General features: G+C 43.6%; 2 protein-coding genes across 3 annotated transcripts; one reads left to right on the top strand and one right to left on the bottom strand.

Moving 5' to 3' along the window:
- Positions 1-4,716: 4,716 nt before the first annotated feature.
- On the top strand, positions 4,717-12,462 carry lipib (lipase, member Ib). Its single transcript, XM_056364299.1, has 10 exons — positions 4,717-4,906; positions 7,340-7,731; positions 8,241-8,349; positions 8,490-8,591; positions 9,016-9,105; positions 9,188-9,355; positions 9,431-9,520; positions 10,302-10,410; positions 10,855-11,028; positions 11,116-12,462. The coding sequence occupies exons 1-10, from the start codon at positions 4,855-4,857 to the stop codon at positions 11,198-11,200; spliced, it is 1,371 nt and encodes a 456-aa protein (XP_056220274.1). The 5' UTR covers positions 4,717-4,854; the 3' UTR covers positions 11,201-12,462.
- Positions 12,463-13,304: 842 nt separating this feature from the next.
- Positions 13,305-23,282, bottom strand: zgc:112982 (uncharacterized protein LOC503771 homolog). Of its 2 annotated transcripts, none has more exons than XM_056364297.1 (11): positions 23,068-23,282; positions 21,907-21,950; positions 21,070-21,732; positions 19,786-20,595; positions 16,459-16,628; positions 15,967-16,087; positions 15,731-15,803; positions 15,519-15,655; positions 15,047-15,146; positions 14,824-14,938; positions 13,305-14,019 (listed from the first exon to the last, which is right to left on the bottom strand). In XM_056364297.1, exons 2-11 carry the CDS (start codon positions 21,939-21,941, stop codon positions 14,006-14,008), a joined length of 2,238 nt encoding a protein of 745 aa, XP_056220272.1. In that variant the 5' UTR covers positions 21,942-21,950; positions 23,068-23,282; the 3' UTR covers positions 13,305-14,005. The 2 variants fall into 2 exon arrangements, with proteins under 2 accessions (XP_056220272.1, XP_056220273.1); XM_056364298.1 differs by having other exon boundaries at positions 15,519-15,640.
- Between the last annotated feature and the right edge of the window lie 1,034 nt (positions 23,283-24,316).

Here is a 24,316-nt window from a genome sequence, read left to right as displayed (position 1 = left end):
TCAACAGAAGAGTTACAAAACACAGGAGTGTGTCTGAGCTGCTGCCATCTGCTTCATTTAATCGCTGCAGGTTCATGTTGCAGTAAACGTGCTGACATAAACACATTATAGACGTTAGAGACATTAGAGACAGTAGAGACGTTAGAGACATTAGAGACGTTAGAGACATTAGAGACGTTAGAGACATTAGAGACATTAGAGACAGTAGAGACAGTAGAGACATTAGAGACGTTAGAGACAGTAGAGACATTAGAGACATTAGAGACATTAGAGACATTAGAGACATTAGAGACAGTAGAGACATTAGAGACATTAGAGACAGTAGAGACATTAGAGACATTAGAGACAGTAGAGACGTTAGAGACAGTAGAGACATTAGAGACATTAGAGACATTAGAGACATTAGAGACATTAGAGACAGTAGAGACATTAGAGACAGTAGAGACGTTAGAGACATTAGAGACATTAGAGACAGTAGAGACGTTAGAGACATTAGAGACATTAGAGACAGTAGAGACATTAGAGACGTTAGAGACAGTAGAGACATTAGAGACATTAGAGACAGTAGAGACAGTAGAGACATTAGAGACAGTAGAGACATTAGAGACATTAGAGACATTAGAGACGTTAGAGACATTAGAGACGTTAGAGACATTAGAGACAGTAGAGACGTTAGAGACATTAGAGACAGTAGAGACGTTAGAGACAGTAGAGACAGTAGAGACGTTAGAGACATTAGAGACGTTAGAGACGTTAGAGACGTTAGAGACGTTAGAGACGTTAGAGACAGTAGAGACGTTAGAGACATTAGAGACATTAGAGACATTAGAGACGTTAGAGACATTAGAGACGTTAGAGACGTTAGAGACAGTAGAGACGTTAGAGACAGTAGAGACAGTAGAGACATTAGAGACATTAGAGACGTTAGAGACATTAGAGACATTAGAGAAGTTAGAGACATTAGAGACAGTAGAGACGTTACAGACATTAGAGACATTATCTGTTGACGTCTGTGAAGAGTTTCAGCTGACAGCAGCAGCAGCAGCAACAGTAACAGCAACAGTGGAGTGTCACTGTGTCATGTTTATATCCTGTGCAGACTGTGAGCAGGAGAAGCAGTTCAAAGGTCAAACCTCACATCATTCAGTTCTCAGTTTATTCTCTCGTTTATTCTTCTGGTCATTTCGTCTCCTAATTGTTTCTAAATTGACTTTCCAGAACATTTCCAGTATCCTCTCTCCTGCAGTCTAAGGAGTCTCAAAAATCAACTTCCTCCCTGTGATGAAGATGATTGTGGCCGAAGGGGAAGCGTCCGTCGTGGTCTTCTCCCTCCCCACAGAACTCCGGGACATGCTCATCTCCCATCAGCCCTTGCTCCCCACAGGCTTCACAACCTGAAGATCTCTGCAGGGAAATAAGAAATGCTGACTGAGCTGAACGAAGCCGACTCTTAAAACTCATAACTGAGCCGTTTTTTGGTCCCGAGTTCTCGTCTCGACACGTAATTGTTCTCCCAGATCTCATCTGTCATGACTCCACCCACACGGACATGAACTTTCTGCTCAGATGTGAAGATGATACTTGAAATAAAGCTCCTGGTGTCAGAGAACGGACTCATGTGAGATCCTACTTTCATCAGCTAACGCCACAGACACATGAAAATGTTCAGGTTCAGCTGTTTAGCTGCGATTATCTGAGCAGCTTTAGCTGAAGACTCTTATAATAGATCATCCAGCCCCTTCCTGACCCCTGACCTCCGCTAACCCAGCTGCATCACTCATTCTTAGATCATTATTTCTGATATAATATAATAATAATAATATTCTGATTATTTATTATCTGAACCCGACTGATGACATCAGTGCTCCTGTCATTAAAGTTCCTCCCTCATCTTTACGTCGAGCTACATCACACCAAACCCCGATAAACAACTATTTTACCTGTTGTAGCCAAACACCTGTAACACCTGTAACACCTGTAACACCTGTAACACCTGTAACACCTGTAACACCTGTGGTCAGATTCATGGTTGAAGAGTTGAAGGTTGCCTCTATGAGCCCTCTATCAGCGCCTTAAAGAAGCAGAAACACATTGAAAGTGTTTGAGCAGGAGACTTCAGTGTTGACCTTTGACACAGAGTGTGTCATGAAGTGATCTGAGATCAATAGTCCACTTACAAGCTTTTGGAGCTTTCAACTACATCTCACAGTCTTTAAATGGTGGATGGGGGCGGGATCAGGGGTCGTCATGTGACCTAAATGTGAAACAACAATATATTATTGTGTAGAACTTGTGTAGAACTTGTGTAGAACTTGTGTAGACCTCAGCAGCAGCAGATGATACGTTAGAATAAAAATCTAACTGTGTAATGACTGAGTGCTCAGAGCCGAGGAGCTGCGTCCAGCTGGCTGCTCCGCTCTCTGTTCACTTCAGTCTGTTCTTAACTTTTAAAAAGAAACATTTTCTTATACCACATTTTGGCATTTCTGTGTTGTAGAAAATCCAATAAACAAATATAGAAAAAAAGAAGAAGAAAGAGTTTAAACTGACCACACATCTCTGGTTTTATAATGTCTTCAACTCAACTCAACCCTCTGTTATTTGCCAGGTCAGGTGACTGATGAGAGGGTGTGGCCTCCAAAGATAAGCTCTTTAACTGGTCACAGAACATCGTGACCTCACAGTCATCTTTCACCTGGCTGCATCACATTTCAGTCCTGGCCTGCAGAGAGAGAGAGAGAGAGACAGAGAGAGAGAGAGAGAGACAGAGAGAGAGGGAGAGACAGAGAGAGAGACAGAGAGAGAGAGAGACAGAGAGAGAGACAGAGAGAGAGAGAGAGACGGACAGACAGAGAGTGAGAGAGAGTGAGAGTGAGACCTGAAACTGGTAGAAAGACTGAACTTTATTGCAGAGAGCTTCCTGTTGATTCATCCATCAGACGCAGAGCAGCATCATCAGTCGGTCTCTGCGACGCGGTGAAGAGGTGAAAGTTTAATCTCAACCAGACGGTGTAACGTCCTGAATGTACAGCTCTGCTACGGATCCTGAACCCATCAGGTCCTGACGAAGCATCAGGTCCTGACGAAGCATCAGGTCCTGACGAAGCATCAGGTCCAGACCAGCTGTCTGTGTTCACCAGCGTCAGATATTATCACTAGTGTCACACCAGGAAAATATCATTCGTAGATTTTTGGCCTTTAAAGTTGAAATTTCATCAGTGTGAACTCCCCTTCACTCTCTAACTTCCTGACCATTTGTTTTTCATACATACATGACTGCACCTCTACACTTTGGCTTTAGTTCAGATTTTTGTGTTCAGTGGCGAAGAAATCTACGACACTGGTGCTTATTTATTATTATTCTGGCAGGGAGGATCAGAGACACGCAGCAGCTGTCTCTGAAGAATATCAGCAAACTGAATGTGAGCTTCTCCTCCTGAACAGGCCGGCGAGGAGTTTACACGACAGTCGCCTCCCGGGCTTCTGCTCTGCCTGTGATTGTACGGTTTCAGCCTGCACTCTTACATTACGGCTAACATTGCATGTCCGCTCAGTTTCGCTGCTTTTGAAGTGTTTTCAGAGTCCGATTCTCTCTGGAGACGTTAAATTACATGTGTTCGCGTTGAATCGGGTGAGTACAGGGCAGGGTGGGCAGGGTGGGCAGGGTGGGCAGGGTGGGCAGGGTGCAGCGCGGTCGGAGGCTGCGGAGCTATTAATAACCGTCGCCGGTGCGGCTCCAACTTCTGATGGCACAGATTACCCACAATCATGCTTTAACCTCAGGAAGCAGTGATGAGGAGCAGCTGAGCCGAGGGCCACCTACCAGGTTTTATATTTTCATGTATTTTCTTCTGCACTCTGTTTTGTAGTTTCTAAGAACCTTCAGCTGAGACTTTAAGATACTGACATTGTCCAACATCACAGACTCACTGATCAATTTTCCAGGACATTTGATCGTTTCATTGCAAACTACAGAACATTTTGAGCAGGTAAAAATGTTTTTTGCACACGGATAAATTATCGTTTGAACACAAAATAATTGCAGTGACATAAAAATATTCTGTACTCTAGTAATTTGCCACATCAACAAGTGTCCAAGGGTTTTTTAGAGCAAAGAGCAGATGAGTCAAACTGAACCAGAAGATTTTTATTTGTTCAAAATGAATTATTCTTTGCAGATTTATTGGATTATTCAACAGGGACAGTGCACCTTTATAAACACTGATGTAAATGCACAGAATTAGTTTTTAGTTTTCCATCTTTAGGCCCTGGATGTGACACAGTCGTTATAAAAGAAGAATATATGATTATAAATGATTAAAGCAGCTGTTTAAAGGTCTGCAGTAAACACAGTCAGCACACTGTACACTTTACAGAAGCGCAGTATAAACTTAGTGAGACGACACAAACAGAAAACATGCAACACAAAGGAAAATAACACACAATCATGTTCACAAAATATATTTCATGTGTTAAAAATGTCCCATTGTGGCCTCAAACTTTCTATAAGTTACTCACATAATTTAACTGTTTTTTTGTTTCTTGTTTTCTATTCTTTCCCTTTATCAGTCTCCACCTCTCCTCCCTCCCTCTCTCCCTCCCTCCCTCTCTCCCTCCCTCCCTCTCTCTCTCTCTCTCCCTCCCTCTCTCTCTCTCTCTCTCTCTCCCTCTCTCCCTCCCTCTCTCTCTCTCTCTCCCTCCCTCTCTCTCTCCCTCTCTCTCTCTCTCCCTCTCTCTCACAACAGTCCCTCCCTCGTCCAGTCGCCTCCCTCACTCTGCAGCCACAGCTCCTTCTCTCTCAGTCGGCCTCTTTACCTCCGTCATCCCCTCGCTGTCTGTGCGGTGGGAGGAAGGATGCTGCCCCGCAGACTCCTGGGACTCCTGGGACTCCTGGTGCTCTGCAAAGGTAAGAACAACAACAACAAATGATTTCTTGTTGAATAGATCCTGAGGTCAGAGTGAAAGCTTAACTGTGCTCAGAGCTGCAGTCTTATCTGTGAGGAGGGATTGATCCTGCAGCAAACAGAGATAAAAATAACACGTTGTTCTGCAAATATCCACAAACTTATAATTGTGTGAGTGTGAGTGAAGACAGAAACAGCTTAGTGAAGAGTAGGAAGGAACAGCTTATATAAAGTCACCCCCCCCCCCCATCTGCTCCAGGCTGAAGTTTCTAATGGAACAGCCTGTTTCTGTTTCTGTCTGGTGGTGTAAAAGTAAAAATACAGTAGGTCCAACACACACACACACACACACACACACACACACACACACACACACACACACACACACACACACACACACACACACAGTCTGTTGGTCAGTCATCTGTTAATTCATAGTTGACTAATGTGGGGCTGGATCGGGGCCATTTCCACCCTTTAGCCCCGCCCTCCTGGTTTGACTGACAGCTGTAATCACCTCTTGTGTGGAGGGTTGGGCGGGTGCCGACGGGATGAGGTGTTTTTTTATAGCAGCCTGATCCTATTGAGGGCAGTGTTGCACCCGTGTCAGCTGATTGCAGAGCGGGGATCGCTACCTGCTGGAGCCAGCTAGCTCTGATGCTAATCGTTAGCCGTTTGCTTTGTTGCTGATGGTTGGATGAGGAGGTGGATACCGCTCTCTGAGCGTGATGTATGGAGCTGGAGCCAGGAGATGATTAGCTTAGCTTAGCATAAAGACATAAGGTGGGTTTACGTCCACTTGTTTTTTTATAAACATTTGCAAATAAAAAACAAAATGGAAATTAAATTTAAAAAAATTGTGAAATCTTTTTTTGTGTTTTGACATTTGGATGGAAACACTTATAAATCCCAGAGGCAGAGAGAAACAGCCTGGCCCTGTCCAAAGTTAAAATAACACACCGATAAACACATTATATCTCATTTGTTCAAATTGTGCAAAACAATAAACTTTAGAAAATGACAAACTGAGGTTTTAGCTGCTGTTAGACGCAGTCGTTATTTCAGGCGCTCGAGGTTCTGGAAGTAAAAGTTGAAGCTCGTGAAACTCTCCCAGTTACATCATCAGTCCAGAAGATTAGGATCTGTGTCAGAAAATATCTGCGTAAGGACATCAAAACTACGACGTCCAATCACAGAGCTTGAAATAGTTGGCGGGAGTTAAAAGATGCTGAGGAGGCAGATTCTACGGTCTGACACTTTAATCTGTTCAATTTAAATCAGTCAGTTCTGAGTGAACACAGATTCATTGATGAAGGATTTTCAGGACTGTAGCTAAATTTTGATGTTGAAAAGTCGTTATCGGACATATCAGGGATGAAATTTAAATTAATTCCATACATTTTTATTAATTTCAGGATATATTAAACGTTCCTGAGGAGCTGAATTATTCTGTTTGTGTTTTATACTCAAACACAGTGGCATCAGTTCTCTCATCTCGCTCTCTCGTGTCTCGTTTCAGACCACCGAAGGTTTCCCTAATTGGAAAAACAACAGAGCCAATCAGAGCCCTCGTGGGCGGGGCTAAAGTTGATTAAAATACTTAGCTATGACAAGGTGTGTTCAGAGTGTTATTAACAGGATTGCTGACTGTCTGTGCAGAGTGTATTTCCCTCCAGACTCTTCTCCTTCACTTCCTGTCTCAGTCTCATACAACCAGTGTTTCTGCAACACAAACAACTTTCTTCTTGAATCTTTTATCTGGACAGTTTCACATCTTTAAGGGACGTGAGAGCAAAACCCTCCTCTTCAGCCTGACTTCATTAAATATGGTGTGTGGGAAGTACTGGATTTAAACTGACATTACTAAAACACTGAGAGGAGTGCACAGAAAAACAGCTGAGATTGAACGTTACCAGGCCGTTAGTGTCGGTTTCAGGCGGCTGCAGCTCGGAGACTCTCTGTTACCTGGATATCTGCTTAATCCTCGCATCACGGAGCTAAAGAGGTCAAAGTAAAACTCACCGTCACAGAGCCAGAAACCAGACGAACCGCTGATCCCAGCATTTACAGTCAGACTGAGTTAACCTTTGACCTTTGTGCAGAGGATGAAACGGGGTCAGACGGTCAAACGTGTCAGCAAATACTTACAGACCACGACGACGTCTGGCTGTTTTTATCACGCGGTGACGTCTCTGTCATTGATTTGCAGCACTGTTTAAAAAGCATTTCTCTGAGGACAGAAACACAGATTCAGATGCTGGAGCACTTTATTAGGAACACCTGTGCACCTGTGCACCTGTGCACCTGTGCAGTTAGCTAATAAACCCCTGCAGATCCAGGAGCTTCGGTTCACGTTCACATCGAGCATCAGAATGAGGATAAGAGCGTGATCTCAGAGACTTTAACCGTGACATGGCGCCGTTTTGTGTCTCCAGGTGAGGAGGAGAGCGGGGAGGGGGAGTACTGCGATAACTTCACAGACCTCAACCTGTCCCACTGCTTCATGGGAACCAGCCTGTACGTGCGGCTGCTCCTCTACACCCGCTCCAACCTCGACTGCGGCCGCGAGCTCGACCACCACCGCCCGTCCTCGCAGCCGCTCTTCGACCTCTCCCGCCCCACCGCCTTTGTCATCCACGGCTACCGGCCCACCGGAGCGCCCCCCATCTGGATCGACCACATAGTCCGCCTGCTGGCCGAGCAGGAGGACATGAACGTCGTGGTGGTGGACTGGAACAAAGGGGCGGCAAACCTCAACTACTTCACCGCCGTGACCTACACGAGGGAGGCTGCCCACAACCTGACCGGGTTCATCATGACCATGGAGGTGAGAGATCATCAGCTCAGACACACGCCACAAAACTGTTGGACTCAAATCCATTAGATGGACGCAGACACAGCTCCAACAGGATGATTGATGATGTCGCTCTTTTACTGCTGGATGTGTAAATATAGAGTTTTATTTTACTCGATTTATTTCTTTTTCTTTTTCTCTTTTTCCAAAGACTTCAGAATTACAACCGAGAGTAGAATAACAATTTGGAAGTTTGAAAATGTAGACGCCGGATAAAAGGTCGAAGTTTCCACCTGAAAATTGTTTCGTCGTTTAGTCGAAGTTAAGAAAAAATAAATAGAAATAAGTCTTCCAGATCTCAACTCATCACATTTTGTGATCAATTTAGAAAATGACGGTCTAGAAAAGCAACACACTAATTAAAAATATGGTATCTTGAAAATTTTCCAAAGTTGTTGAGTTGATTCTGTTCTGCTGGATTAAATGTCTGTGGGACAGTGAGATGAAGGAACCTTGAATGTGACGGTGAGTGTCTCCTGCAGGAGGAAGGAGCCGCTCTGAGCTCAGTTCACCTCATCGGCGTCAGTCTGGGAGCTCACCTGGCGGGATTTGTAGGCGCGAACCTGAAGGGGAAGATTGGACGAATCACAGGTGAGATAATCAACGAGCAGGAAAAACATGAAGAATTTACAGGAAGTTCAGTGCAAAGATTTTCAGGGTTAAAAATAAGCAGAGATTTTAAAACTTTTACTATATTTTACAGAATAAATGATTTTATTTACTGTCTGCAGGTCTGGACCCGGCGGGGCCCATGTTCACCAGCGCCGGGCCGGAGGAGAGGCTGGACCCCTCGGACGCCATGTTTGTGGACGTTCTTCACACCGACATGAACTGTGAGCAACTTAAGATCAACATCACTGACAGTAAACGAGTTAAACACAGTTCTGCTTCTTCTACCTCTGATGAGGTCACGACAGGTGACGCTGATATGACGTCACATGTTGATCTTAGTGCAGTTTCAGTTACCTTGATACTTCCTGTTGACAAAAACATTTACTGTCACATGTCGAGATAATCAATAAGTGGCCGTTTAAAACTAATATTAGGAAACCGATGACGATGATGATGATGATGATGATGATGATGATGATGATGATTGGCTGCAACTAAAATACATATATTCCATTTTCTCAGTATTTGACATGTTGTTCTGAGATACAGGTGAGTTACTCAGGTGATTACAGGTGTATTAAGCGACACCTTCCACCTGTGCTGATCGGTCACGTGACGGTTTCCCTCTGTATTTCCTGCGTGCAGCGTTTGGACTGGGAGGAGTTCACGGTCACATCGACTTCTACGCCAACGGTGGAGCCGACCAACCCGGGTGTCCCAAAACCATCTTCGCAGGTGAACACACACGCACGCATGCAAGCACGCACTCACACTCATTGACACACTCACTTTCAGCATCTTCGTCTTTCACCCACAGGTAAATCTTACTTTGTGTGTGACCACCAGCGCTCGGTGTTTCTGTACCTGTGCGCTCTGAACCGCACGTGCAGCCTCACCGGTTACCCCTGCTCGTCCTACGGAGACTTCATGGACGCGAGGTGTCTGCAGTGCGAGGCCTTCAAACCCGCTTCCTGCCCCGTGCTCGGTAGGTGGTGACATCACCTCCAAGCCGCCTGTGGGACGACTGACCTCTGATCACCTGCGCTTGTCTCACCTGCAGGTTATGACGTCAGCCAGTGGAAGGAGACTCTGCTGCGACGCGGACAGACCAAAGTGTTCTTCAGCACCACGGCCGCGCTGCCGTACAGGAGTGAGTCCGACACCTGAGGGTTCACACCGGGTTTTACTCTGTTCCGGTTCTATTTCCTGCTTTAATTCTAACAGATCTCAGAGGGAATTATTCTACTTTTACTTTACTACTTTCATCTGGCTGATGTAGTAACTTTGAAGAGGAACATTTTACACATAAAACATGTAATTATCTTATAAAATATTTGTATTAAACTACTCACCTGTAGTAAAATTAGAAGAACCTTGAATACGACTCTTAAATGTTTCTCACGCATGCGCATCAGCAGCTAATTAAACCTTTTAGTAAACAAATAATAAAATGTAGTGAATGTGACGTTTCACTGCAAAAGAAATGAAGGTGCCACTTCACAATAAGACAACCCTCATAAAGGATTTATAAATGCTTTATAATTAGGTTATTAACAATTAATAAATCATAATTAAACAATTATAAACAAATTACAGCAGATTTCTTATGTTGATGCAGGTTCACTATTTGGCAACATCAAGTTAATGTTTACTACTCATTAATCTGACTAATGATTTACTACCATTTATATCAGGTCAAAGGAGCCTCAGTGACTAATAATGATGTTTTAAACTTTACATTAAGGCTCTTTTTACAAGTTATAAATGGTAGTTACTCATTAGTCAGTTTAATGAGAAGCATTAACTTGATCTTGCCAAATAGTGAGCCTGAAAAGTGTTATAACTTGTTTATTTATGCTTAATAAAGTGTTAAAAGTAATTAATAACCTAATCTTTAAGTAATAATAATAATGTGTGTGTGTGTGTGGCAGAGCTGAGCTACAGAGTGGACATGGTCACCTGGAACCAGTACCTCCGCTGGGGGGTCGTCTTCATCCGGCTGCACAGCGGCAGAACCTTCACCGAGGCTCGAATCGACCAGTGAGTCTCAGATCAGTCCAGATCAGTCCGGATCAGTCCAGATCAGTCCAGATCAGTCCGGATCAGTCCAGATCGAATTAAACTGAGATTTACAACTGGGTTTTAATAAAAAGCAAAATAATGTCTGCTTTTAAAGTTTATATCCACCACAGGAGCCGAATAATTTTAATTTTGTGTCATGTTGAGATCTCAGGTTAATTATCTTATTGTAACAAAAGTTGTTTTCTCATGAAATTATTATTTTTAATCAGTCTGTTATCGTTATTTATCCATTGATCAGGAGATAATTAACTAATGGTTTCTAGATAACCATGGCCGCTCTGGGCTTCCATACATCCCCCTCTAACGGTCCTCATCCAGATATTGATGAGTCTGCAGATCAAAGCACTATTTCTATTCATTCATTCATTTCCTAACTTGGATTCTCCTCCTGTTTCCTGGCAGTAAGCGCTTCCGGTTGGAGCAGTACACCTCCACCCGCCTGCTGGCCCAGTTCGACGAGGATCTGCAGCACGTCCAGAAGATCTCGCTGCGCATCAGCACCGGCAACGTGATCGGCCCTCGGTACAAAATCAGACTGCTGCGGATACGCTTCACGCCTCTGGAGCGTCCTGAGAGGTCAGAGCTCGGCCCACAGCGCTGCTCAGTGAGAAAATGTTTAAAACAATAAATTGTGAAATCTAATCTCGTCTCCCTCTCCTTCAGGCCGTTAATGTGCCGCTTTGACATCATCATGGAGGAGAACATGGAGGTGGCGTTTCGACCTTTGCCCTGCAACTCTGGCCCCTGACTCCCTGCTCAGACAAACTTCTTCTTCTATGGAAACACATCTCAACACGCCCCTAACCCGGCCGAAGGACACCCAGACGTCCTCTGGATGCTACAGGGTGTCCCGGCCCCGGGTGCACCTCCAGGGGCCCCACAGGACGAGCTGCAGCCTCCTCGCCGGCTGAAGAAGACGACCAAACAAGCTGTGGACAACTCCCGGTTACTGGACAGTCGGGATATTGTTATGTATGACCTGGAGCCACGTCTCCGCTGGTGCTGACGGGAATTCTGTAAAGCTAATAAGAGCGACCGGTGATAAGCTGTGAGGTCAGGAAACACAGCAGATTAAAAGCTGCTGCAGGAGAGTCTTACATCACGGTGAGATCAGGTCTCATGTTCACCTGCAGTGGAACAGTCAGTACGACTGCTCACCTGTCTCTCATCACGTTCACAGCAGAGTAACAAACATGTCGTAATTACACCACGTCACAACTTTTAAAAAGTCCAGTTTAAATCTGATTCATGAAACGTACAATCATGTAAGTAGAGACAAAACATACATGTGACGTGTGACCCTGAGCGCAGAAGACATTTGGTCGGTTGCTGTTAATAGAAATAAATAAATAGATTTGCCAGAAAAACTTATTCACAAATTTTATAAAAATTTCTTCTCGTTTAAAAATTGAATGCACCTTAAATTTACAGAACAGATTAAACTCATATTTAACCAAAATATCATGACATGGTGAAAAAAAAAAAAGTTATATACACAATTTTCTGATATATTCCCTTCAGAATCAGCCACGTGAATCAATTTAATCAATATGATGCATAAATAAATACGATAAATAATCATGTACGTTACTATATGTGGTGACCCCTGGTGTCTGGAAACCAAATTTCATTTTTCTTTCTTTTAAACTTTGTATAATCAATAACAGAAATCTGAAATATTTACATATCAAACCCTTTGATCGGTTTAATTGCAGTTGTCTGTGCCTTATTAGTTGTTATTAGTTGTTGATCAGCGTTCAGGTGAATCTGGACTGTAACAGTGACGCTGTTCTGCTGCCATGTTGGAAAATGTGAAAACAAAGGTCGCTAACGACGACGAGCGTTTGTAGCTCGTTAACTGATCCCCGGGTTTCAAACGAAGCAACACTTCGGCTGTTAAAGAGCCGAGTAACAAAAAAACTGAGCAGCCAATAAAAAGAGAAATGTGTCAGTGTTTTTTTTATTATGAATTTTCATCCAATGTTTAAAATAAATATTGATTTCAAAACATATCTGATCCAATACTGATTTATTTTCTGCCACAGATTTTTGATGTTTTGTACAGTGAAGTTAAAATGAGAACGTGAAGCTGTTTTTACTGTCGATCGCAGGAAAAACAAGATTTAAGGAAAAGTAAAATGTTACTGAGGTTCTTCTAAAGTGACGTCACCTCCACCTTTGAACAGACACTGAGGTTCAGACAGCGACGCAGCTGAGGACAAACAAGATGTTTGACAAAATAATTCTCATCACCAGAATCTACTTTTGTGTTTTTCTGGAGCTTTCAGCCGCATCCTATGTCCTTCATCAGCAGATGGAGCTTGGTCAGTTGTCAGAGACACACTTCAGTTGTTATTAGAGCTGATAATTATTTTTCTAAAACACTTCCTGGTTCCAGCTTCTCAAATGTGAAGGTTTAAGATAAAACTGAGAATCTTGTTACAGACAAAAATGATCAATTGATTAATTGGAAAAAAATAATTAGCACATTAATAACTTGCTAGCTGCAGACTTTTCATCAAACTGACTCCGAACAGCTTCTGTGGTTCACACTGATCCGTAAACATCAGATTTATCTCTCGATTTAAACTGAAATTGAACCTTTTTCATCATCTTCTCTCAAGGTGAGAGCCGCAGCGATGCATCACTTCATCACTTCATCACTTCATCACAGTGGAAAGTGACAGGTGTGACTCACCGTTAACGTTATGAGTCACACGTGATTTCCAACTGGAACATGTCAAATTTCCTGCTGTGAAAATGTCTTTTTTTTTTTTTTTAACCGTTTGCTGTGAAATAACAGTGACCAGATCAGTTTCCGGCTTTGAAACACAACGACACTCAGACAAAAATCAAAATGAGAAATGTTTTATTTGAACAGTAACAACTGGAGAGCGGCCTGTGACGTCTGCTCATGTCACCGACAGCGAGGCTGGTGTAACGTGTAATGTTGGACCGTACAGACGAGAAAAACAACGGAGACGGAAAGAAAACGACAGGATGTTAAATCAACAGACCTACGTCATAACAAGCAGCTAAACCAACACCGGTGATGTGTACTTCTCTGATAACGGGGAGGGAGGATGTGATGATGATCCGTCAGCAGGAAAAATCACTTCACTTGACCTTTGTGTGTTTTTCTCAATTTCACCTTTAACATTTCTCAGTAACGATTCAGCTGCTGATTTCAACCGGATGAACAGCGACTGTTTGAGTTTTAAATGAAGAGAGAAAGAAATCAACAGGAAGACACACACACACACAAAAAAAAAACGAAGATGTGAGGACAGAAAAAGTGTGAAGAGATCACAAAGTTGGAAAATGTGAATCTCCAGCTCTGCAGGTGTCAACGTTTCACATTTCACAAACACAGACAGAGCGGAGACTTCTTCACAGTTTTTTTTAAATACGTCAACATTGTCAACACGGGCCACAATTCGTCCCGAGTCAAGGACGAAACACTTCCCCCCCCGATTGGCTGGTTTTTACTAGATGTGTTATCAGTCGAGAACAAGTCAGCAACATCCAAATGAAATACCTTTCCACTCTCCGATCACCAGTTAGGACCTGAGAACAGCAGAGACAGAGAGAGGTCAAAGAGAGGTCAGAGAGAGAGAGAGAGAGAGAGAGAGAGAAGAGAGAGAGAGAGAGAGAGAGAGAGAGAGAGAGAGGTCAGACAGATCCAGGTCAGGGCTGACAGTTGAGCAACAGCAGAAAGAATAAACAGCGACAATAAAAGAGGATTTGACCAGTTTGAATGGAGAGAGAAGAGAAGAGAGGCGGGAAGACGGGATTGGACGAGCTCAGGTGCGATTAGAAGCTGATCAGTGGGAGGCGTTGGCGGGGGAAACCTCCTTAAAGCGCTAACGTGTCAACCGGTTAAAGGTCGAAGGTTAGAAGGGAACATTCCACGACCCGACGACCCCGAAAGACTCGACATGAAGCCGCCGGGAGAGAAAGAGGCGGCGGCCTGCAGGGCTGTTACACGACGAGAGCCAGGAGAGGTCAACACCGTAAATCTGACTAAATGTGTCACGGCGAGTCGGACACAGCAGCTGCAGGACGGGACGGAGGAGACGCCTGATGTGAAGACGGCGGGAACAGATTTACAGGCTGTTAGAAGTTAGAGAATATAGATTATTGTTTATTAACGAGTTATAATTAAGATAATCTAACTTAGTGACTGTATATTCTATGATTCAACAGTAATGTACCAGCTCATCCTTCCTGTGCTGATAAATAAATGTACGTCACGTCGACCCTTGTGTTTATGTGGATGTGGAAAGAATTTGTGCGTTGGTTTGTCTGAAAAACGTTTTACTCTGGAAGGAGAACTTCCTGCGCCGTTGTTCTACAGCGGCGTCAACTTACCTGCAGGGTTGTTGCGGTTGTTCTGTCGCCTCATCGATCCACCGCGGTTCCCGAAGCGATTGTTCCTGCGCTGGGGGCCGGCGCTCGGTCTGTACGGACCTCCTCTCCTCGGTACCTGAAGAGAAGGAGAGGAAAAGGACTGGAGAGTCAGTTGGACGTATTCTTCATCAGACCGGAGGGTCGCAGGTGAAGCTCCGCCGCAGCCCGACTCTTTAACACTCACCATGTTGTCGTCTCGTCTCCTGCTTTGCTCCTCGGACCAGGCGGAGAATCCCTCGTCCTCCACCTGAGCCAACTCCTCAGTGTAGTCTAACCCCGGCTCACTGACGGAAACATCAGCACAAGTAGCAGGAAAGTTCAGTTATTAAAACACTAAAGACACTTACACAGACTGAACTTTGTACTTCAAGTGCAAAACATTGTTTTTTTTTCATTTCTGCTGCGGCTGATTATTTCAGTTTTAGTCAGAGAGATTATCAATAAGTTCAGTGGGTTGTAGTGAAGCTGAACTGAGAAAAAGATTCTGGTGGTTTTTACATCCTGAGACTCAAAAGCTGCCGTGAAAAACTTCCTGTGTCTTTAGTGTTTTTTTACTCAAGCAAAACTTTATCGATCCCCCTGAGAAAAGCGCCAATGCAAAACACACAGATGCAGAGTGGTAAAATAAAACAGTGGTAAACTAAGTGTAGTCTCACCCGGCTGGACCGAGCTGACGCTGTGACATACTGCTCCCTGGTATCGTGACCTTCACCCCCTCCAGTCTCTCCTGCCGCCTCCTCTCCAGGTCGTGCCTCAGGTCCCCCGGGCCTCGCACCGGCTGCTGGTTCAAACCCTGTCGTCACAACATCAATCAATAAAGACAATCGAGAGCCAAAGCAGAACTTGAGAAAAGATGATGTTTATCCACCTGCATCGGCCCCAGTCTGGAGAACAGAGGCTCGTCGTCATCCAGCAGCGAGTTCATGTTGAGACTGAAGCCTCTGCAGAGGAGAGGATTTAAAACCAGGGGAAAAGGTCTGAGTTTAACAAACCTTCAGTGTTTCAACATCGCTCTTAAGCTGGACGCCTGTGGGAGCGGTGCGTTTCATTTCACTTCACTGAGACGACTGAAAACAACAACTAGCGTCCCCGTGTGAGACGTACCGGTTTGAACTGAACCTCTCATCCAACGTCAGCTCCTCCGTCTCTTCTTCAGAGTAGCCGCCTTTCTGAGGAGCGGAGAAACGCTCGTTCAGGGTGACCCCGTCATCTCTGAAATATTGCTCTGCAAACAAGACAAGAGACAAGGAAACACTCATGTTTTGTGTACGTGCTTTGTTGACTGTATACAAATTACAACTCCTGAGTGACAGGCTGCAAACACGGACAGGTGTGAACGCTGCCCGTTAGATAAATGCAGTGATTTGACAAATTCTGCAAAGATTTAAAATGGTTTGACTTCTGCAGGTGACAGCTGGTTTCCCTAAACCCCCCCCCCGAGCCTCAGGAGTTTAGTGCATGAGCTAGCACAGCTGTTTCCTCCAGACAGACACCTGAGGACCGACTACACCGTGTTACTTGAAAGTAACCTCAATGAACAGTGAATAAGTTTGTGCTGATTTCCTGATACGACGCGTGTATATAATGTATAGCGACCTTTGACGTGGTGCACCAGCGTGATGATCTCCTGTGCAAACGTCCCGGTGTGCGTGGCCGTCTCCCGGTACGTCCCAGAATGCTCCAGCATGGGCAGGAAGTCCAGACGCTGACGACCCACGTTGACGAGGTCTAAAGAGAGCTGCCTGTCTGAGGAGTAACACAGCGAGCTGCAGAGGAAGAGGAAGAGGAGGAGGAGGAGGAGGAGGAGGAGGAGGGTTAAAAACAACAGCCAACAGACAAATATGGTTTCCCTCAGGATGATGAAGATGAGTCCTTTGGCGAAGAAAGATAAATGACCTCCCAGATTTAATCTACCAGCTACGGTGACAGGGAATTCTCCGGTTTATAGATTCTCATAAAACATGGGAAACTTGCTGACATCGCTGCTTCATATAAGGTTTCAACAGCTGGAAAATGCTGCACGAGTCGTTATTTTATGGTCTCTGATGATTTGATAATGACTGTAGCGGGGAAAAAAGTTTAATGACGGACTATAAATGTTTTCAGCGTCTCAGCTTATATTTCTATGTGTTAAATAACTTCCTGTGTCCATCACTTCACACCTGAGCAAAAGGAGATAAAAACAGCTTTACCTTACCCGACACACTTACCTTTCATGTGTTCCACAACCGACAGTGTTTAGTGTAACTACATCCTGTATGTTGACTACAAACAGGGATGTTCAACCTCTAAATGCACAGAATCAGACATATTCATAATCTTTTTAAATGATGCCTAAGGAGGGTTTAAAGGGAAAGCTGGAGGAGAGCAGGATTCCCCTCGTTTTAACAGACAGGTGAGTTAAAGGCAAGGTGAAAGTTCACACTTCTTTTCTCGTCTCCAGTGTTTCTTCACGTGTGTGTTTGGTTCTCAGTTCATCAGGTTCTCCACCGCTCCGCTCGACACTTGGCTTGATTTTCTTCAAAGCCAAAGTTCATGACGCTGTTCGTGACGTCAACATCTTCTTGACGAAGCTTCAGTTTCACGGCTTCAGGAGTTTCCTCTCGACTGATCTGATGAAGCTTCAGCTTCTCCATATTTGTGTCTGAGTTCAGTTTCTCCTTTTCGACAGTGTTGACATTTATCAACATTAATAATTATGTTCACGGCTTTAACGTGTCTTTCTCTCCAGTTGGTGACATTTATATTTACTTCATTCTCCTCCATTTTTCAGCTTTTAAGACTTTTATATTCGTGGCTTTTATTCCTCCTTTTAACTTCACAGATGTTGCTCTGATTTCTCTTTTCTTTCTTTCTTTCTTTCCCGCATGAGGTTTATGTTTACGGCTTCATTTCTCCTTCCAACAGAGCAGGAGATATTTATGCTCATGGCATCGATTCCTCCGCTCGACAGCACTGAGGACGCTTTCCATTTATAGTCACTGATGACTAAGCTGATGGTTTTATTTTCTCCTCTTTTTAAGATTGATGATGTTTATGTTCATGGATTCAATTTCTTCTTCTTTTATTTTTCCATCTGTCCGTCCTTGTGGCAACCCGGACAAGAATAAGACTCTTTAGTTGCTCGTGTTTGTCTGAGCTTGGATACGTCTCAGCGTTTCCACAGTGAACATGCTCTGAATCCTCTTTCCAAAATAAGACAGTGACTTAAATAAACATTCAAACACTCCAGCAGCTCGTTTCAGTAGCTGCCCAATTAAGGCAGAAGTTGATCTTCTCCCAGCCTTAAACACAAATGCTCCCTGCTCTTCCACACAGGATGGAAAACAGCTCGGTAAACTTCTTCACCATGACCGACTTGTTCTTCTCTCATTCTTTTGCATCTCCAAAAATCTGATGTGTCATCTGAACGGCCGGCTCCCATCCAGCTCAGAAACGCTCTTATCTTCTGTTTGCATATTCATAATTATTATCCTCTTCATCAGAGAGGGCTCAGATTGACTTCCTTCCTTTAACTGTCTTGGTTCCTCGCTGCGTCGTGAGGAAAGTGATGTTGCGTAACAGTTAAGGCTTTCACGTCTGAACATCCATGTGTTCACAGAGCGCCGCCCGTCTGTGTCGGCTCTGTTCGACTTCCGTTCTGAGACGAGAGCAGTGATCTGACATTTCCTCTGTAGGTTTGGTGTTGAGTCTTCTGGGCCTTTTTATTTTAGACACTCCGGTCTCTTCAGATGAGTCAGCGGAAACAGTGAAAATCATCTCTACAAAACGATAGAGGATCGTCTCACCTGCAAAACACAAACACTTCTTCTTGTCGTCGTCAAATGAGTTGAGTTTTCCATTTTCAGTCAAAGTGGCTCCAAAAAAAACAAAACTTTCCAACACACCAAGACATCACGAGACTGAGTGACGACATACGGCGACCTTCCTTCGAGGGCGTGTGATGTCACAGTTGCTTTTAGGTAAGAAAACTAGAATAACAGGAAATTAAAAGGCTGGTTCAGGTCGTATTCAACACGCTCTTCAGGATGTCTGTCGTCACAAGAGGCCACAGTGAGTGTGATGGTGCATCTTCTGCAGCCCACTCCTCTTCAGTCTTCCTTCTTCTAAGACCCTTGTGATAAACAGACACATCAGATCGCCGGTGGAGGACGAATCTGCTGCCGTAAGGTGAACACCTGCTGTCCTTCGGGTAAAACCTCTTCCTACATATCGTCAGAGCCATCTCCCGCTCTCAGGTTTCCAGCTGACTTGACCAGTAGAGACGTTCAGTCTTGTTCTCAGTAACTGCTCCTTTAGGTCAGGAAACCGAAGCAGATGTGAATTTGTGGATTCGATCATCTGGAAGTCTTGATTTATGAATGAATGAACACCAGGTCCTTTCTTTATTTCCAGTTAATTCCTCCACACAAGCGTCAAGTGCTGAGTGACGTCTCTCACTTATGAAGAGTCAGATGCAACTTCTTCGCTCGTCTTCTTCTTCTTCTTCATTTTACCAAAACGTATTTCCACTTGGGATCAATTTGACCAGGACGTTTGAGCTTTTCCACGGTTTTCAGTTTCAACAGCAACATGTTTCTTCCTGATATTTTCACATGCAGGCGACTTCAGCTTTGTACGGAGATGTACTGGTTCTTCTGCGAGGCGCCTCGATCGGGTAAAGCATGTTATCTGGTCGACGCTGGTGTCAGCAGTTCCTTACAGGCGTCGAGACGTTTCATGTAAACCTTGAGGATCTGGCAGCTTTTGAATCATCTTCAACCAAATTCACTTCAATGACAAACGTTATTTTCTCTCCAGTAATTCTCCATCTTCCATCAGCTTGTTTCTTTCCTCTTCCTGCAGCAGCTTTCTGCGAGCTCAGAAACAGAAGTGTGAACTTCCACCACTCACCATTGATAATGTGATTAAGAAATACTCTACCTGTTTTGGTTAACGGGTCGGCTCATGTCCACTTTAATGGTTAACGTTTCCTCCTTTACGGCGCTCATGTTATTGGTTTTCTGATCGTTCCACACGCGCTCCCTCTGACGGGGCATTTTAGGGTCCAAGTCGTCCCTCGGTAGGTGTCGGTCCAGACTTGTGGCCCTGACGTCTTCCCACCGTTCCGCCCAGTTTGGCTCCTCTTCAGTGGGATCCTCGTAACAATCTTGCCTGAAGGGTCGGTACGCTGGTCTTTGCTCTTCATGAGGAGGATCTTGGTATTCCTGGGGGGACTGCTGTAAGCGCGGATGATTCCTGGACGGTCCAGTCCTTCCGCCCTGTCCGCGATTCAACCTCCCCCTGGCCGGGCGAGGACTGCCCCTCCCCTTGTGGATCACAGAACCATCTCGATTACCATATCTTATGGGGTTGGGTCTATCTTGCGGCATAGGGCTCCTCCTCGTTTCAAGATAGTTGGCGTCTCTCCAATTATCTTGTAATCGGCGTCCTCTCATGTCTTCCCGATCATCCAACCTGCTGTCTGGCGTCCTGAAACGCTCCTGCGAGGAGCTCAGTGGGCGGGGACTCCTCCGTCGATCAAAGTCAGGGTCCAGATCTCTGTGCTCGTCAAAGTGTTCCCACCGTGACGCTTCTCTGCTCTCTGTGATACCGTGATCGTGTTCAATGACGAGCGGCCTCGAGTGATGAGCGCCTCTGTGGAGGAGGCTCCCCTGAACGTCTCCTCCGAACCCATCTCTGGGTGCGTCCACTGAGTAACGCGGTTCCCCAAAGTCCTCCTCATTCCTGTACCTGTGACAGCACAAGAGGAGGTAACACGGTTCATCAATGAGACACGGAACCATCCAATCTTCACATCTGCTTTTTCATTTACACTTGACATTAGCTTTGGATTTATCTCACGATCTATAACCGTTAAGTGTTTGGATTTTCCAGTTACTGATGCAACGTGAATTTGTTAAAATAAAAACTACTTTTGCCACTAAAGCTGCCACTTGCATTAACAACTAGAGTATGTCCAACATGAGACATGCAGAAATGTTAGAGCGCTAGAAGAGCTGGCGAGGAGAGAAAACTTTAAGCCATGCAATATTTGTTAGAATTAGAAAATAGTATTTTGTGTTATCTTAAAAAAAAAAAAAAAAAAAAAAAAAAAAGACAGTGAGGGGTTTTGCTCTATGAAAATTAGAAAGACGAGCATCCTCTGAATTCTTCGTTTCCTTTTTCCCTGCGATAGTGCTTCAAAGCATTTCGCTTAAAATTTACCCAGGGTGATTGGCGTCATCCATTTCTCGTCTTTGCCTTTTAAAGGGGGGGTTCCTCTCTTGATGTGGATCCGGCCTTCGTCTGTCTCTGTTGGGACCCTGTGCGTTCCTCCTTCCTCTTTCCCTATCTACTCCGCCTCTTTGGTCATCTGTTCTCACACCGGGACTGAGGTCTCTGAACCTCCCTCGACCTCTGCCCTGCTCCTCTCTCCAGCCCAGCCCCGCCTCTCTCTGTTGGTGGTCCATGTGAGACCTTCGCGCCTGCGGCAACCTTTCCGTCACCACAGTCGGGGGGGAGTGAGGAAACCTCCCCCTGTTTCCAAAACTCTGGAAGTGTTCTTTAAACCCCCCTCTGCGTCTATTTCCATCTCCTCCTACATTACGCAGTGGCGAGAGCCCCCGGTCATCGTAGCGCACATCATAATGGGGCGATGGCCGTCTGTGGTAAAACTCCTCCTCGTCTGGACGACGTTGATGCGAAAACTGACGGTCATCTGGGAAAGGAGGGGATCTTCTCTGGCCTTCTGGGTACATGTCTTCCCTGAAGTAGTCCCAGTGCTCTTCAGGATCCTTTCTGAGGCGGTGACTCCGGTCCAGCGGGTTCCCGTCCAGTTCTGCAAGGACTTTGTAAGGATCAAAGTCTGGTTCCTCCCATGGGAACCTCCTGAAAAACAAATATTGAAAAGAAAAAAAGAAATCATGTCACCACCTTCGACAAAGGAACCGAAAAAAATCTGCAGTCACACCATAATTTATACAAAAGCAAAAATCAAAGTCAATATATGGTTTAAATTTTAGACACAAACATGAGAAAATAAAATAATGACAAAGCGTTTACCTGTAGTGAGGAGATAGCGACCGTGGTCTGGACATTTTGTCAACCTTCAAGAGAAGGAAAGTTTTTTTTACTAAGATTAACGCTGCAGGTAAAACACAACAAGCCACAGTACAGGCAGCCGCTACAAAACTATTTCATCTAAGAAATCAAGGAGAACTTTCTTTTCACAGGGTGTGACTAACTGTGATTAATTAAACCGTTTGTCCTCCGGGACAAAAATGTGTCTTTACCCTCCTTAAAATACATAGTCATAAAGTTTGATTCAATATTAAAGTTACACAACTTTCAGCAAAATAACAACATAACGTTTGGAAGAAATTTGTTCTCATATAAACCATATATCAGGATGTATACTCATATCACAAGATATCAATCAAATCAATATCAAATTACAATGACATTTCAACCATTTTGCACAGCTCCACCATAAAGTTGAGGTTTTTCCAACTTCATGAAAGTATTAGATTCAGACTGCACTGGTTTTAGCTTGGTGGACTGAATAAACTGGATATTGATTGTATGACAAATTATTTATTCTTATTTATACTACAAACCAGTTTCTACCCAGTTTCCATCTAAAAGGACACAGTTGTCTGTTTCCAGATACTGACATTAACAAGTCACTGACAAAACAACTCTAACATCTATAATCCAATGAGAATCAATCTTCACTCTGCAGGTGCACAGATCAATATCAGCAGCAGATTGAGTTTCTTCAACCATAAAACCAAGTCACAATTAGTTTTTTGCAGATTAACAACAACATCTCTTTTTGCCTGCAGGGTTTCTGAAAGTTAGATTTAAGACATTTTTAACACGGTTAAAACCCGTCAAACCAGAAGTATGAACCAAAAGGCTTAGAATTGATTACCAAGTGCATGTATATCACATTTTAGTGAGAATATAACATTAATATAATCACTTCATCATTAAACATGACCTGAATAAGCAACAGCAGATGGATAACGAATGGATTAATGAAGAGAAAAAAAAGTTGCAAGAATTTTACATTAGGTTAAAGGTGTTTTTTGTGAGGTGCCAGACACCGCACTAAAACAACATACAAAACAACCGTTATGGGTAATGTCAGTTTTAATACCCTTTAATAAAAAATAACACCATTGCTGTTTAAGCTAAGCTAACGTTACGCAGTCGACTTACCTCCGTGCGCGTCACACGCCAGGCTACCGAGGCTAACGTTAGCTAAAGCTAGGACGAGCACCGCAAAAAAACACCGCGATATAACAGTTAATAATGTTAAAACACAACCCTATATATTAGCAAATATACCCTCAATCTAGCTAAATGTGCTGAGCTTTCTGCTGAAGTCAGAAAATGGCTGTATCGTCGTTGACTTCGGTAACATCCGCAAACCGCCGAACATCAACGAGTTCATCACTTCCGCTGCGTTCTTTTCAGAATAAAACCATCGGTTGCGCGAACACACAGCTCCACAGCAACAAATTAAACAGACTGAATATAAAGATTTCTATAGAGATATTTATATGCAGTCTGTGCTGTCAAACAACAAATCAACAGTGGTTGAATTACTCAATATAAAAGTAATAACACCACAGTGTAAAAATGCAGAAGTATTATTAGAAACGTGCTTGAATTATAAAAAGTAAAAGTGCCCATTGTTTTCAGGATTATAAAATTTTGTATTGTTGTATTATTTTCATTGAAGAATTAACATGAAAGAAGTATTTCAATGAGTTAATGTGTTGGTACTTTATGACGTACATTATATTTAATGAACTGATTATGTGCAACTATAGTTGTTATATAAATGTAGAGGACTAAAACTTACAATATCTCCCCCTGAAATGTTGTGAAGTATAAAGTATAAAGTATTTAGAAGGACTTGTAAAATTTCAGCGTCAGTAATTGCAGCCAAATTAGTCTGAAAAGGTCACTGTGAATATGGAAGGCCATCACTGAATATAAACCTGAGATGGGCTACAGAACTTATTCTACTCTGCCACTTAATTGTCCATGTCCTGATAAAGTGCAGCAGGTTTAATAATGCAGTGTGAAAGTTTACGAATTCTCCTTATTTTCTAATAATAATGTGGAATAAAAAATTAAATAGTTTTCTTGTTTTGAGCTAATAGATCAAAAATCATGGAAAACAATTTCCACAACGGAAAACTTTAAGAACGATGAACAACTCAAAATTTGGGCTTACTGAAGCTCATAATTTCACCTTTATCACAATTTTGATTTAGTGTCTCATAAATGTGACTTTATATCTCATTGTATTGATTTAAAAACTCATAATTTTGACTTATCATTAATATTTCTATTTCCATTCTTAACATTTTGTCAGTGATGATAGTATCTTTTTTGTACCATCACACTCTGTGCGACTAGGTGAGAGAAATGTTTTATTTTGAAGGTGGAAAGACTA

The sequence above is a fragment of the Seriola aureovittata genome, chromosome 20, assembly GCF_021018895.1.
Source record: "Seriola aureovittata isolate HTS-2021-v1 ecotype China chromosome 20, ASM2101889v1, whole genome shotgun sequence".
Classification (NCBI taxonomy): Eukaryota; Metazoa; Chordata; class Actinopteri; order Carangiformes; family Carangidae; genus Seriola; species Seriola aureovittata.
The sequence above is the reverse complement of the archived record's forward strand: the minus strand, read 5'-3'. Positions and strand labels throughout refer to the sequence as shown.